This window comes from Podarcis bocagei (assembly GCF_964188305.1).
Source record: "Podarcis bocagei genome assembly, chromosome: 2".
Lineage (NCBI taxonomy): Eukaryota > Metazoa > Chordata > Lepidosauria > Squamata > Lacertidae > Podarcis > Podarcis bocagei.
Genome location: NC_138126.1, coordinates 66,967,156 through 66,981,123, shown reverse-complemented (window position 1 = coordinate 66,981,123; position 13,968 = coordinate 66,967,156). Strand labels below are relative to the sequence as shown.

Here is a 13,968-nt window from a genome sequence, read left to right as displayed (position 1 = left end):
TTTGTGGGTCCCTCGCGGTGTGACACACTCGACGTGGGGGGAGGGAGAGAGAGAGAGGAAAAGGTGGAGGTTTCCTGGGGGGGGGGAGCTGAGAAAGGCTGTAAAAGGGGCGCGGGGAGGAAGTGTCCTGCTGACAGCCTGCTTAGCAATGTCCCTTTAAGGCAGGTGGATAAGCCCAGGGTCGGATAGGCCAGAAGGAGGCGGGGGGGGGGAGGCTTCGCAAAACCCGGGCGAAGTAGCCCAGAGGCGGGGAGGGTCTCTGCCCGCCTGCCTTCGCTTTCTCTCCGCGGGGCTGGGGGAAGGCTGCGATGAATGGTTTCAGCACTGAGGAAGACAGTCGGGATGGGCCTCCCACCACCCCTTTCTACGGACAGAGTTGCTGCCTTATCGACGACGGGGACCGCTGCGTCCGCCCGGCTGGCAATGCCTCCTTCAGCAAGAGGATCCAGAAGAGCATCTCCCAGAAAAAGCTGAAGCTGGATACTGACAAAAGCGTGAGTTGTGCTGGGGTGAGGGGTGGGATTGCCTCGATGTGCTGCTTTCTCTGTGTTTGCCCATTCCTGAGAATAATCTCAGATGTTGTTGGTGTTGATCTAATAGCTAGCTGCTGCAGCAAAAGCTGCGAAAGGTTTGTGGAGGCTTTTGGTTGCAGTTTTCAGGCCGCCCATCGTTAGAGATGAGCAGTGCTTTAGCAGTACACAAACTGCATTCACTGTAACTTATAATAACTATAACTGGTTTTTAAAAAATAGTTGAAATGAGAGCATGTTGCCTCTACAGTACTTATGTCTTATGTTTCTAGAGTGGAAACCCATGTAGATAGAGATTTTGCTTCTTTTTTGTTATAGGAAGAGAGTCTACAACATCTTATGTGGTCTCTGACTGCATACTATATTTTTGTCCAGTCTAGCTTTATAAAGTTATGCTGAGTAAAAGAGAGAGAGAGAGATCATACATACAAATATAATAATAGAAATGGGAGCAACAATTAACCAACTTAATTCAGAGTGGAAATACACTTTAATCTCATGATAGAGTGATATTAATTGCACAAAGTTCACAACACATTGCAGATTAGGGAAGACAGCATCATGTCTGGTCGAGGTAAAAAGTTATAACCAGTTCTGAGCTTTTAAGAGCAAGGGTGGAGGTGTCTATAATGCTATGTAAATATATAGCACTGGTATATAGAGGACATTTATCAGTGGCAGTTTGAGGAACCAATAAAACATCCACTTCTTTGTCAAAGGCTATACAGTATTACTGTTTGTTATTGACACTGTGTGGCATTACTGCTGGGAGCTGTTGCATGTACAGTATTTTTAATTGACTGGTGTGCCTCTGCAGATTTCAGACTGTTGCCTTGAAAGGGCTGGTTTTAAAAACCTGTTAAATCTCCAACCCTGAAGTAACAAAAAACTTTAATATGTTACAGCAAACGCATAAGAGTCCTGTGGAACTGTAGTGTAAGCTTTCATGGATGTTATCAGATGCCTACTCACTAGAATGATAACTGTAATGCTCTGGAGACAATGAAATAGTCCTCAAGTCTCAAATTGTGGTTAATGAAATTTACTGCCTCTTTGTCCCTGCCCTGTACATGCATGGAGCAGCTATAGGCCTAATAGGTAACTGATATGCTGTCAGACTAAAAAATAAGTAAGTTATACAGAAGTAAGTCTGGTATAAATTTACCTTTATATTTCAAATCATAATAAACCCTCACTATACTTGGTACCCTGTTATGTAACTTACCAACTTCCAACACACTTGGATCTTTTTCTTTTGTAAGCTGATTTGTAGACAATTATGCAGTGTCCCAAACTAGGAACTAATGCTCAATAAATACTTTCAAATAATTTCTCAGCTCATCTTTTGGGGTTCTGGAATACCAAGTCCCATTCTGAAACTATAGAAGGGAGGAATGAATTCACCTGCTCCATGTGCAGCTCCAAGTTCTAAGCCACAACTTCAGTTTCCCAGACTTCAGCATATTTACCTCTGCAAGTCCTTATTGGAGGAACTGCTTCCCTTTCTGGCAATGGGAAGGCATGTGGGTAGGAATGAGTGGAGAACTGTTTCCTTGGTGTGGACTGCTGTTAGCACTACTGCAGCAGCCTGCCATAAACCACAAATAACTTATTTTTAAACCTTTGCCCCTCAATATATCAGGGACGGAGAAAGGGTGGAGTAGGCCCCATGATATTTAAGTGGGTTGCTGGTATTCTGCCTCTCAGCAGCCTGCAGGTTAATAGATAAACAAATCCCCCCCCCCTCCCAAAAAAAGTCCAAGTCTGTGCTAGTGATATTTTGCAGCTTAATTAAATGTAATTTCTTCAATGTAATCTTCCACTCTGCTATATTGTGACCACTGTACTATTTCACTGCATGATTTTTTTAATTTTAATTGTTAGGTAGGACATCTGTATATATGTGATTTCCACAAGAACTTCATTCAGAGTGTTCGAAACAAAAGAAAGAGGAAGACCAGTGATGATGGGGGAGACTCTCCAGAGCATGAGATTGATGTCCCAGAGGTACGTAGCATAATTAAATTGGAGATTGTTGCAATTTCTGTTTGACCCTGATTGTATTTTCATTCATCTTGGTCAACCTCGTGGGGGACCGTTTTCAACCTGAGGGTTGAAGTTTCTCATGAACAACCTTCTGCAGGCCACATACCAGTGGTGGGTGGGTGGTGCAACAAGTGTAATTCCAAGGTTTCTGCAGCCACACCCCACACCTCTCTATCTTCCATCCAGGCGAGCAAAAGGTACACTTCAAGGACACATTCCAGTCAGTTAAAAGCATTTGATGAGGAGGCAGAGCCACAATGTAGCCTGGGGATAGAGTATGGAGTAGGAAGGGTTGTGGTCTGGAAATAATCCCAAAAGACATGAAGGGCCACATTTGACCACCAGATGTGAGGGTCCTCACTTCTGATCTACAGCCTGAAGGTTACATAGTAAATAAGTAAGGTTATAATCCCTGTGCCTTCACCTCCAACAGCCTCTTATCATTTAGGAAAATTAATTTTCCGAAATTTAATTTGTAAGAACAGGTTGCTTTTAGAGAAAGCAGAGCTCTTGTAGGCTACACACAACTAACCTGCTTTCCTGCAAAATTTAGTGTACTTTTGTACTACTTTATAAAGAAACTGTCCATCACATTTTACTATCATATCCCCTACTGTGGTGATTTTAACTCATCTGATCAGCTATCTCAGGAAAGACCTATGTGTCAGGAGTTGTTCTGGCCCGGATACTGTCACCAGATCTGCTCCTAGAAAAGAACTGAGGGGGTAGGGCAAGACAGCCAGAACTGACATGGGTCAAAAGTGGCTACTCTTTTAGACAGCGCTAATCAGCATAGCCAGAACAACCACTACATTATAAGGACTATAACTTGTGCTTGAGCTTGCTTTTCCCTTTCCCTTGTGTGTCATGCATTTTTAGACTATGAGCCTAAGGGTAAGGACCATCTTGGTACTTATTTTTTTAGGTCACTCTTAGAGCCTTTTGGGCAAGATATAAGGTAGGGCATAAAAGGCTTAAATAAATAATAAATAAGCAAGTGACAAACTTGTTTACAGAAGGGAAAGATCTGGATAAGAGATATGCTTTCTGATTTTTACTTAGTGCTTGAAAAGCCTGCTCTTTGTGACATAGACTTTCATAAGTTATGATGGTTTTTGTACTTCTCAAATTATGATTGAAACACAAGTAATTAAAAATGCAACTTCTTCAACAGGCTATATTTTATTTATTTAGTTAGTTAGTTAGTTATAAAAGCATTTCTATCCTGTATCATAAAAATATTCCACAGCATTTTACAGCAATATAAAAAACATAAAACCAGACAATAAATAATATAAAGTTAAAAGCAAGTTAAAAGCAAAAGGGATTTTTAAAAAATCAGTGGCCTATCTTGGGGGGTGCACTCTTAATTGCCTGCATAAACCTGACGGAATAGAAAAGTTTCCAACAGGCATTTAAAAGTTGGCACAGAAGGCATTCACCTGTACATAGCAGCATATCAATAAAAGAAGTGCTAGGGATTGTTTGAACATCACATTGTATTAACTTTGAATGAAAGTTAAATAAGGATATAGGGTTGCATCTAGAGTTCCCCTCAGTGAGTTGAAGGGCTTCTTCCATTTGTGGAATAGACTATTGTGGAATAGAGGCTCCTGCAGGAGGAAGAGATTTTCACCCATTTTACACTACCACCACCCACATTTATCTGACCGGTCCCCCAACACTCTGAATCATGGGACCTGCAGGTGAGAAGGGTAACTGGTGAAAATTTATCTCCCTCCCTCCAGCGACCTATAAGCAAGTTAGAAACCATGGCAGCTGCCTTACGCTGAGACTATTGGTTCACCTGGCTTAGCATTGTCCATTCTGACTTACAGTGGTTCTCCAGGGTTTCAGACAAAAATCGCTCCCAGAACAATCTGGTGATACTGGAGATGAAATGCATGATTGTCTGTGTGCAAAGCATGTGCTCTACCACTGACCTCTGGCTTGCCCTCTCACAGGAACTCTAGATCCAAGCCTTAATCTTTTAAGAGGGCAAATAGTCTAATGTGACCCTGCTGTATCACCAAAGAAATGACTGGGATAGTGTATTCACATCACTTCACCAATATGGTGGCTACAATCCAGAGAGCGCATACAGAATGGAGAGACCATTCTGTTGAAAGTACAGGGAAGTAAGGTGCTTGCAGAGCTGTTGGTGTCCCACTATTTATATGCTAGTTACCTGTTTTGTGTATCTTGAACAGGAATTCCTTGCCTTAAAACAGGTGATGTTTCTTACAGATTTCTTCTTAGAATAGATGCATATTTTTTAAAAGACTATACCTTTTAATTGTCAGTAATGCCATCTTTTTTGCAGGTCGACTTGTTTCAACTTCAGGTAAACACACTGCGTCGTTATAAAAGGCATTACAAGTTGCAAACCAGACCTGGCCTGAATAAAGCTCAGCTGGCAGAAGTAAGTTGGCTAGCAAGCTTCTGTGCTTTCATTATATGAACTGTGCTTACCCACCGCAACCAAACTTATTTATTTTTATTATAGTAATACTGACTTATAATTGTAGCTACTTAATGTAGCTACACATTGTCAGTATGGCACCACTGCCTTCAGTTGTATACTTAGTGCTTCTCAAAGGGTAAAATGTGAAAGGACCTGAAATGCTTCAGCTAATAAATTAAGCTGGTTTTCTTCTCTTATTGTTCAAGTTTTTTGAGAGGGAAAAACCACCACCAAATAACATTCTCTTGTTTACATATGTTGCATCAGTCACATGTCATATTAATCCATAGTTTAAATTAAACTATGGTTTAATATGAAAGAGTAGCATGCCTGTGCACAGCACATTGCTCAAGTCCTTGTGATGCTCCCCCACTGCTCCTTGCTTTCCTGAACAAAGGGAACAGTTTAGAGGCTGGTCTGCCATGACATATGAACCAGTGTTTATGGTTTATTTACTAACAAAATATGATGGTAAGTTGAGGTTTGTTCTTAATTTACTTTTGCCTGTGTCTGTGTCTTTTGCCTGGCACAGGAGCATTGACAGTTAACAAACTGAGGATTTGATTCAGTTCTTGAAAGTGTTGGCCAGTACCTAAATTACAGGTCCATTAAAAAGAAACTTGAGGGAACTGTGGGCAAAAGCACATGTTCGTTTAAGGAAATTATGCTTTTCTTCCAGGCCATGCTTTTTTTACCAACACCAAACATTATTATCATTATTAATAAAATTGTACACCGCCCTTCATCTGAAGATCACAGGGGCAGTTCACAACATCAAAATACAAAATGAGATCCCAAAATACAAAGTACAAACCAATACCCTCCTCTCACAAACACCAAGCTATCAACCAGGCTTGAAGTTTTGTATGATTTATCAACTGACATCTATAATTGTTCAAGTGGGCAATCTCTGTTTTATACTGTAGGTCATTATGTTTCTCAGGGGCTTCTGCAAGGTGTTGTTATGTGTACTATAGGTTCATTTTCTGCTTTGCATGTCATAGGAAATATCAACTGTCGTTTCTCCTTAGCGTTCCATGAAATATTGAGATGAAAAGAAATTTCAAGCACATTCAACATGCAATAGACCTTGGAGAGCCATCTGTGACTAAACCACAGCCAAGGGATAGGGAGCATGTGGTCCAGATGAAGTCCAGATGTTGGACTATAACCCCATGATCCCTGACTATTGTCCTGGCATATGGGAGTTGAACAACTTCTAGATGACTGCATGTTCTCCATCCCTGCTACAGACCATGTGCTAGCTCCATATTACAAAACTTTCTAATTTTCTTGTCCTTTCAGACTGTCAGCCGTCACTTCAGGAACATCCCAGTGAATGAGAAAGAGACACTTGCATACTTCATATACATGGTAAAGAGTAACAAGAGTAGGTTGGATCAGAAGTCAGAAAGTAGCAAACTTGAATGAAGATCAGGCAGGTTTTGGACACAATCATATGTGAATTTGAAGAAGCATCGGGTGCATTATGAATACAAAAGAGTTAACATTTTTGTAAATTAAAGTGCAAACTGAAAATTATACAGAAAACTTTTGGTCCAGAATATTAGAATACATGAATATATGTGATGATTCCAGAATTTTCAAAGCCTAATACTTGACTGAAGGGATGGAGATCACAGGAAAAATCAAGAAGACAAATCTAATGCCTGTCCACAGGATTAAAATTAATCTCTTGATTATCAGCATGTGATATGAGTTCATCATTCTTTAACTGGATCATACCATATCCATATAGGGCTCTAGGACTTACTTGGTCCAGGTCAGGCATGACACTGGAATTTTGATTCAAAAATCTTGGTCTGGGGTTCCTGTTTTTAAGTGTGGTCACCACTTGTATTTAATACAGGATTACTTGCTTTGAGACAAAATATGTATGGGTGCTAGAAGTTTTTAAACCTCGCCTTTTTGTATGTATATGGTCTTAATAGAATACTAAAACTGTCCAACTCTGCTTATTTGCTACTGGAACTTCTATTTTGTGAATTCACAAAAGTTAAAATGTTAAATGTTCAGGTGTTGTTGTTTTTTTAAAAAGAATCATTTAATTGAGAGCTGTTAGAATTTAGACAATGCTCTTGCAAAGTGCAGTGCACAAATTTAATTCTGTTTTTTCACCATACTAAAAATGGCTTTATTTAAGTTACTGTGGGCCATTGATCAATATTTAAAGCACCAGATTAACAGCACAATTTTATATATATCTACTCAGAAGTAAGCCCCATTGAGTTCCACTGGTCTACTTCCAGAAAAATGAGTGTAGGAGTGCAGCCCAGATCTGTAACCAAATATTCAGTTATAGACCTAATCTGATCTTGCTTAGGCAGATATCCATTAGCCTATCTGATGCTTTGACATTTGAATGCACACAATGCAAAACATCAGTTATGATGTCAGCAGTTATGATGTCTGCTCACTCTAATTTTTGGAAATGAGAATTAGTGCCAATCCACTTCTCTCTCCTACATTCAGCCACCTGAAATGTGCAGTGACAAAGTTACCATTGTTTAAATTTCATGTTGCTCTTCACCTTTTATCCAATCCAGAATTCCTTATGCACTGCACATGTGTACAGCTTCCTCATTTTCTTCAGTGGAGGAGGCAACACTATGGTCTAAAATAAGTCAACAACTTGTGGCCTGCTACCTTTGGCTTGCAGGTACCTAACGTCTTATGTCCTGGCCAACAACATATACAGATTATTGACCTCTTGATGGACTGCTTAACATGAATGGTGAACTGTATTTTGCTTAGAAAGTTACATCTTGCCTGGTCTAAAGTAAGACTTTACCGAAGGTCAGAGTTGTAACACTCTGTTTCTTGTAGTTTTCAAATTTTTTTCCACATTCAACTTGGAGACTATGAGCATCATATCAGCCCTGTGCTGCTCTAGTCCTTGAATTTGTTTTATAAAAGCACAGATTTAAGCACCTCTGAAATCCATCAGTCTTGTATTGAAGTAAGAGGTGAGTGTACGGTGCAAGATGACGAAAATCTATTCCAAAGATAATTTCTCAGAGGATAAGGTGATAGGCAAGCATTCAAGAGTATTTTGGCATCCTAATAGTAGATCTCTCCCCTACCCCAAACTCATGTTATGCTATGGTGATTAACTGTGTGGAAAGATACTGCTTAATTCAGCCTTACATTTATTTGTTGTTCCATGCAGCCTTATCTTTTTAAATACTTTTCAATCTGACAAAGCGCATGAAAAAACTAAAATTGGTCTCAAAGATGCAACACTCATTTGCAGTGGTTTGTTTCTGTTGCAAATAGATGCTCAAGAAACAATGGATATGCGTCATGAATACATATTCTGTCAATTAATTGGATACCACCGTTAAATGTGGTTATTTTCAGGCAGCTTCAGCAAAGGGTATGTCAATTTAACATGTACTTCCAACAGATACACAAAGTGCCACTTCTCTTTTCACTGGGAAAAGTGAATTGAACTGACCACCAGAACACAATTAATCTTTATAAGCAGAAGCTTGAGGACATAGTTTTTGATTTATCTTCAGAATATTCATGTTTGCAGTTAGAGGAATTTTGCCATGGTCAACAAAGAGACACACTGTATGCCTCACTTCTAGACCAAAAATGTACATTTTTTAGTGTTAGGTCTCAATTTTTGTAAATAAATAACTGCAGGGTTTCAGCAGCCAGCTTCAAAATGACTATGGAAAAATGCAGGTGCTACCCCTTTAGGCATGGCTTTGGAAATCAAATCAAGGAAATCATTTCCCCAAATAAATTAATTGGTGTAAAATGTAATTGTTATCCATTATACAAGCAGATCAGCAATTGCTGATATCATAATTGTTGAGTCCTGTTGTAGTTTAGAGACATCTCTATATGCCTTATTTTCAGCTAGACCAACAAGGGTTGAACAAATGTCATGGCAGACAAAATAAGCCATTTTCATGGCTTGTCATGCTAGAAAGGAATCCAGCTCACAGCAATATCTATATTCAGGGAGAAGCCTGTGATTCTTGAACATCTAGTGTAGAATCACAAAAACCGCCATAATGCAGTTGTTTAATGTAATGGCAGATTATGCTGCGTGCCATTTAAGGAAATTATCCAATTCCTTGTGGTTTTAATAAAACCTTCATCAGCATTTTTGAGCTTCAAAGGATGTGAAGGATATTCTAAAATTAATAGAATATGTGAGAACTTAGTCACATTGACATGTTCGTTCATACAAACTGGTGGGTTGCATTTTATCTTGATTCTTGTCAACTATATGGTTTACATGGGGTTTAAGCTAGTCAGCTACAAACTGTGGCTTGGGTGTGACAGTTCACACGTTTAAGATTAGGTGTGGGAGATTATTTTGCTGACCACAGCTATACTGAATGAAACTTAACTCCAAGCAAGAAGATCTGTTTGAAACCTTCAAACTCATTCAAGAACCCACTTAAAGCTAGCAGAAGGGCCATCTTTGTTTTAATGGGCTTTGCATCAGAGCCAAAGAACTTAATGTGGCACATCTTCTATAACGAAGTTAACCATCAAATGTGGTGGTCCTCGGTGCATTAGTTGTAGTTGTAGTAGTGCAAGGATTTTTGTTCATCCCTTGAATTGAATGAAGGAAAGAGCAAAGTGATGGGGAATGTGCAATGACAATTATAGCACTGGAATGACACTTTTATGAATACATTGTGCAGTTGATTAAATAGTCAGAAACTAAATCAAGCAAGTCCAAGTGTGTTTCTGCAATATAAATGTTGCATATCAAACTCCTGCACTAAATTTCAGATTTTGTCTTGCAAGGCATATCATGAAATATGATTCAAAAGTTAAGTCCTGCAGTTGTTCTTGCAGAACTCCCAAGTCTTAGATTCATAGACTAATTCAATCAAACCTTTTTTCCCCCGCCACCTGAAATATTTTATCAGTAAACGTATCTGTGTAAACATCAGCAAAGCCAAAGTAGCTCATGGCTAGGATATTTTTTCAGATTTTCGAAAGCAGACTTGAAAAGCCATGAGCAAGATATATCCCAGAAATGCAGCAATTGGTGACTTGTCTTGAGAGAGAACTTACTAAAACAGTATTTTAAATTTTGTGATAACTATATATTAGCCAAATGCAATTTTTGTGGGGGGTGGGTGGGTTTGGGAGCCTTGCACTTTACCTCGTGTTGATAAATTCTAATGTAAATAAGATGGAACCCCTTGGCATATTAGAAAAAAGCATTTTGATAAAGTTGCTAAGACTTAAAAGGCAGACTGTTGTATTCAGTGCACTAGTGTCACTTCGCCCTGTATGTTGAGATGAGGGACTGATGAATCTTCAGGACAGCTATCCTAAAAGAAGTATCTCTGTACTGGAACAATTGATTAAAGGGCCCTGCTATAATGAAGCAGAACATCAGTGTTCCCTCACTTGTAATATCCCACATGCTCAGTTGTGAATCTAAGGGTGTGCTTGGATTTGTTTGTTTCTTAAAAGTGTGATAGTGGTGCAGGATAATTTTTGCTCTTCTGTAGAATTTACCTATTCTCGTTTATTAATACCTTAGATGTTGGATTTCAAATGTTTCTGGAGGGGAAGGGGCTCATGCCTTAAACTCACAATTTCAATGAAATGCTTAGCAATAGTTTTTTCCTGCTGGTTGTTTTTGAGGTGTAGTTTTGGGTTTTTTTACAATTTTAAAACATGAGCTTATGGAGTTTGCCTTTTATTACGTTGCCTTCATCCCTCCTTTCTTGTCCTGATACACACTAGAAAAACATGACAACTTACCTGCTTATCTGTGTTTTACACCCCTTTGACATATAACAGGCTTACTGGAGGAAGACAACATCCCTTCCCCTTCATTCATTCTGGTGGGCCTTCAATGTCTTGTTCTGATCTTTATGCCAAATGTTTTAGGCAAGCTTTCATTGTGAAATAATAACTGTGTACTCTTAAAGCAACCTGTGACTTACAGTGAAACTGTAGAGTTATTTTCTCTAAGATGTATAGTGTATCCTTCCTTCCACTGTAAGTTAAAACTCTGTGCTGTTGGACAAAGATGTCAATGCCTGAGGTGCATTTTTAATAAATGATCAGTTTTGCTGGTTGCAGTTTTCCTTGTAAATGTACTCATTTATAGGTGTAAATACTATGTTTGCTGAAATCCTCAAATGATGGGCATATGAAGACACTTGCATCACCCATGCGGGAAGAAAAAGCAAAAAACCTTTTCTCAACTTCAGACATTTTGTACTTGACCTGGTCATACCCAGTTGCTTACCAGTATTCCATATTTTGAAAACTGAAAGCTTGGAAGCAAATCATATTATGTACCTCATGATGTCTGCCAACTGACTTACAATTTTGAGTGCAAGCAAATACCATGGACAGGCTGAAGAACAGTTGTCTGGTGGTGCAAAGGAAAAAAGATGGCTTCCCTCAATGACAAATAGTAAATGGTATAGTGGATAGAGTGTTGTGACTAAGACTGAGGAGATCAGTGTTGAAGGCCCAGCCAGCCAAGAAGCTCACTTTGTGAATATGGATAAGTCGCTATATGGTTCAGCCTATATGGTTCTATGGGTAAAGGTATGGCGTAGAACAAGAGCTGCCCATTTGTAGCTGCCCTGAGCAGCTTTTAGGGATTGCAGGATGCATGCAAACATAAATCAAATAGCATAATTGTGTTTGTGTATAGACTACTAATATATTCCAGGATAAAGCTGTCTTAGTACATATTATAGATTTTCACTGCATCATCTGAAATTTATGTTGAATTTTGAGTTTAGTCTTATGACAGGCAAAATAGCAATTTGTTTATGTTGACCAGTTTGAACAGGAAGCACTGCTTGAAAATCTTGTCACAACTATATAGTCAGAATAGGTCACATTTCAGTTGCAAGAATTCATTGAACATTATAGAGAACACAGAGCTCTGTTTTTAAAATAAATACATAAATAAAGTATAGTGAAATGCCTGTCCTTGTAAACTTGTCACATTCTATTCTTTTTGGGTTATTGCTGTTGTTATGTTAGTAATCAGCCATTTTAACTACCCTTTGAGAAATTGTTACCAAGAAGAGCCTTCAAGAATCCACTTAAAGCTGGCAGAAGGGGCACCAAGGACAAAGCACACTAAGGATAGTTCAAGTGTGTGCTGTTGTGCTTCCACTATATAAATGGATTGTTTTCTGAGAGCTTTACATTATAATGCTCATAGCTTGGTTCTTGGGATTCTTGGGGCAAAGGCATGTAGCTTTCAAACCACTGATCTCTGAACTGAGTGACTTCTGCATCATTGCTCTAGACTAGCGCATTATAATCTGAGTACTGGACTGTGATCATTCTGTGTACTTCCCTCCTGTATGCTTTTTCACCATATGAGGGCAGTATCATCTAAGCAAGCACAGCTGGTATTGCAGCCTTATAACCTTGGCAGTGTTTGTGCCCCTCCCCTTCCCTCTCAGCCGCAGGTCTGTGTTTTGCTGATTGGGTAAGGAACATTTTCCACAGCTGTTAACAGGGACTGCAGCCATTTTCCTGTCACAAACAGGACTCTTTCCATAGAAGTGCTTGTCAGATACCGGAAGTAGGATTATGCAGTATTAAGGGATATGAATATCATAAAAAATCTGGCTTTTTTTAAATGGCCTGGTTGAGAATGAAAGGCACTATGTGCATTGGATTGGATCCCTGAAGGAGTTGTTTCTCCACCCTTTCCATAACGTTTGATAAAAGCCAGGCTTTGATTTTTCTCAGCATCCCTGTTATAAAGGGCAGATTGGAGGATAGTGGAGAACATGAATTGAGATTTAATGGTTGAGGGTTTATTTTATAGGCAATCTGTTATCAAACAGGCTTGAGTTTATACTAATAGCTGAGGCTTATATTTTATATTTACCCAGTGTACATAAGAAGGGATGACTAATTAGTTTTTCTAATTCAAGAGCTGAAGTTGAGTTTACGTCTCCATCGCTTTTGGAGACAGGTTTAGATCTTCCCAGGCTATTAGAAAGTCTTCCACCACCCTGCCCCCTCCCAGCTTTTCTTAAGCTTGTTTTTAAAGCTGCTTTCTAGCATGTATTTTAATTATGTTCCTACAGATTCAGTTTCTATAGCAGCACAAATGAGGGTGCACTAAAAGGAACAGGAGGAATGAACATAGAAAATGGATTAAACTTTGAGGAATATTATCACCCATATAGGTACACCCCAGAGAAGAGGCACATGCCATTGTCTCTCAAGACAGATGTCCCCAGCTAGGCTTTCCTATAAGCACAGGAAGATAGGAAGGCTGCCTACCCTACTCCCAACAGCTGTGTATTAGTTGATTATTATTTTTTAATGGTGAGGTTAGTGCAGAAAAAGGTCTGTGTGTGATTTCTCTAAGGTTGAGTTTCCATTAACAAGAAAATCAGCAAGGCATCAATCTCGGGTGCTGTGTAGCCAACATTCCCAGTTGCCTGCAGCTTAGTCAAAAACCAGGGCAACAGCACGGACGGCCACAGAAGACATCTTTTTAATGGAAAAAGAAACACATCCTACTGCAAGGATATGGTGATCTCAACCATGTACTCACTAAAAGGATAAAGAAATTATAAAATGCCCTGCAAATGAGGCAGAAAGACAGAAGCTTATTTCAAAGGACAAAACATTTTTTAACCTTAATCTTTCAAAAATCATAGAGCCATAGATTTGAGCTGGATGCCTCCTATATATTGTACAGAAGCAGCACTGTTTAAACCCAAACTATTCCTTCTGCTACTGTTTTAATTATAACATTAAATGATTTCCATCATTTCTGATATAGCTCCTTTGTCAAATACCGATTACTTTGTGAAGAATAACCAGGTTCCACGGTGATGACACATTTTGAATGGACCACTTGTGATATGGCTTTCTGTGCTCCTTGTTGCGATTTGTGAGCTCAGCCAAGCTCAATGT

The 13,968-nt window shown here is 39.2% G+C and overlaps 1 protein-coding gene across 2 annotated transcripts; it reads left to right on the top strand.

Annotated features, from left to right (window-relative positions):
- The first annotated feature begins 239 nt into the window (after positions 1-239).
- Positions 240-11,135, top strand: SAP30L (SAP30 like). Of its 2 annotated transcripts, none has more exons than XM_081181159.1 (4): positions 240-494; positions 2,415-2,537; positions 4,900-4,920; positions 6,346-11,135. In XM_081181159.1, the coding sequence occupies exons 1-4, from the start codon at positions 309-311 to the stop codon at positions 6,469-6,471; spliced, it is 456 nt and encodes a 151-aa protein (XP_081037285.1). In that variant the 5' UTR covers positions 240-308; the 3' UTR covers positions 6,472-11,135. The 2 variants fall into 2 exon arrangements, with proteins under 2 accessions (XP_081037285.1, XP_081037284.1); XM_081181158.1 differs by having other exon boundaries at positions 256-494; positions 4,900-4,998.
- Positions 11,136-13,968: the final 2,833 nt, after the last annotated feature.

Excerpts from the sequence above, each read along its gene's own strand:
- SAP30L (XM_081181158.1), top strand. The coding sequence starts at position 309 with ATGAATGGTTTCAGCACTGAGGAAGACAGTCGGGATGGGCCTCCCACC. Across the intron at positions 495-2,414 it reads AGCTGGATACTGACAAAAGC|GTAGGACATCTGTATATATG; the intron begins GTGAGTTGTGCT and ends TTTAATTGTTAG. Across the intron at positions 2,538-4,899 it reads ATGAGATTGATGTCCCAGAG|GTCGACTTGTTTCAACTTCA; the intron begins GTACGTAGCATA and ends TCTTTTTTGCAG.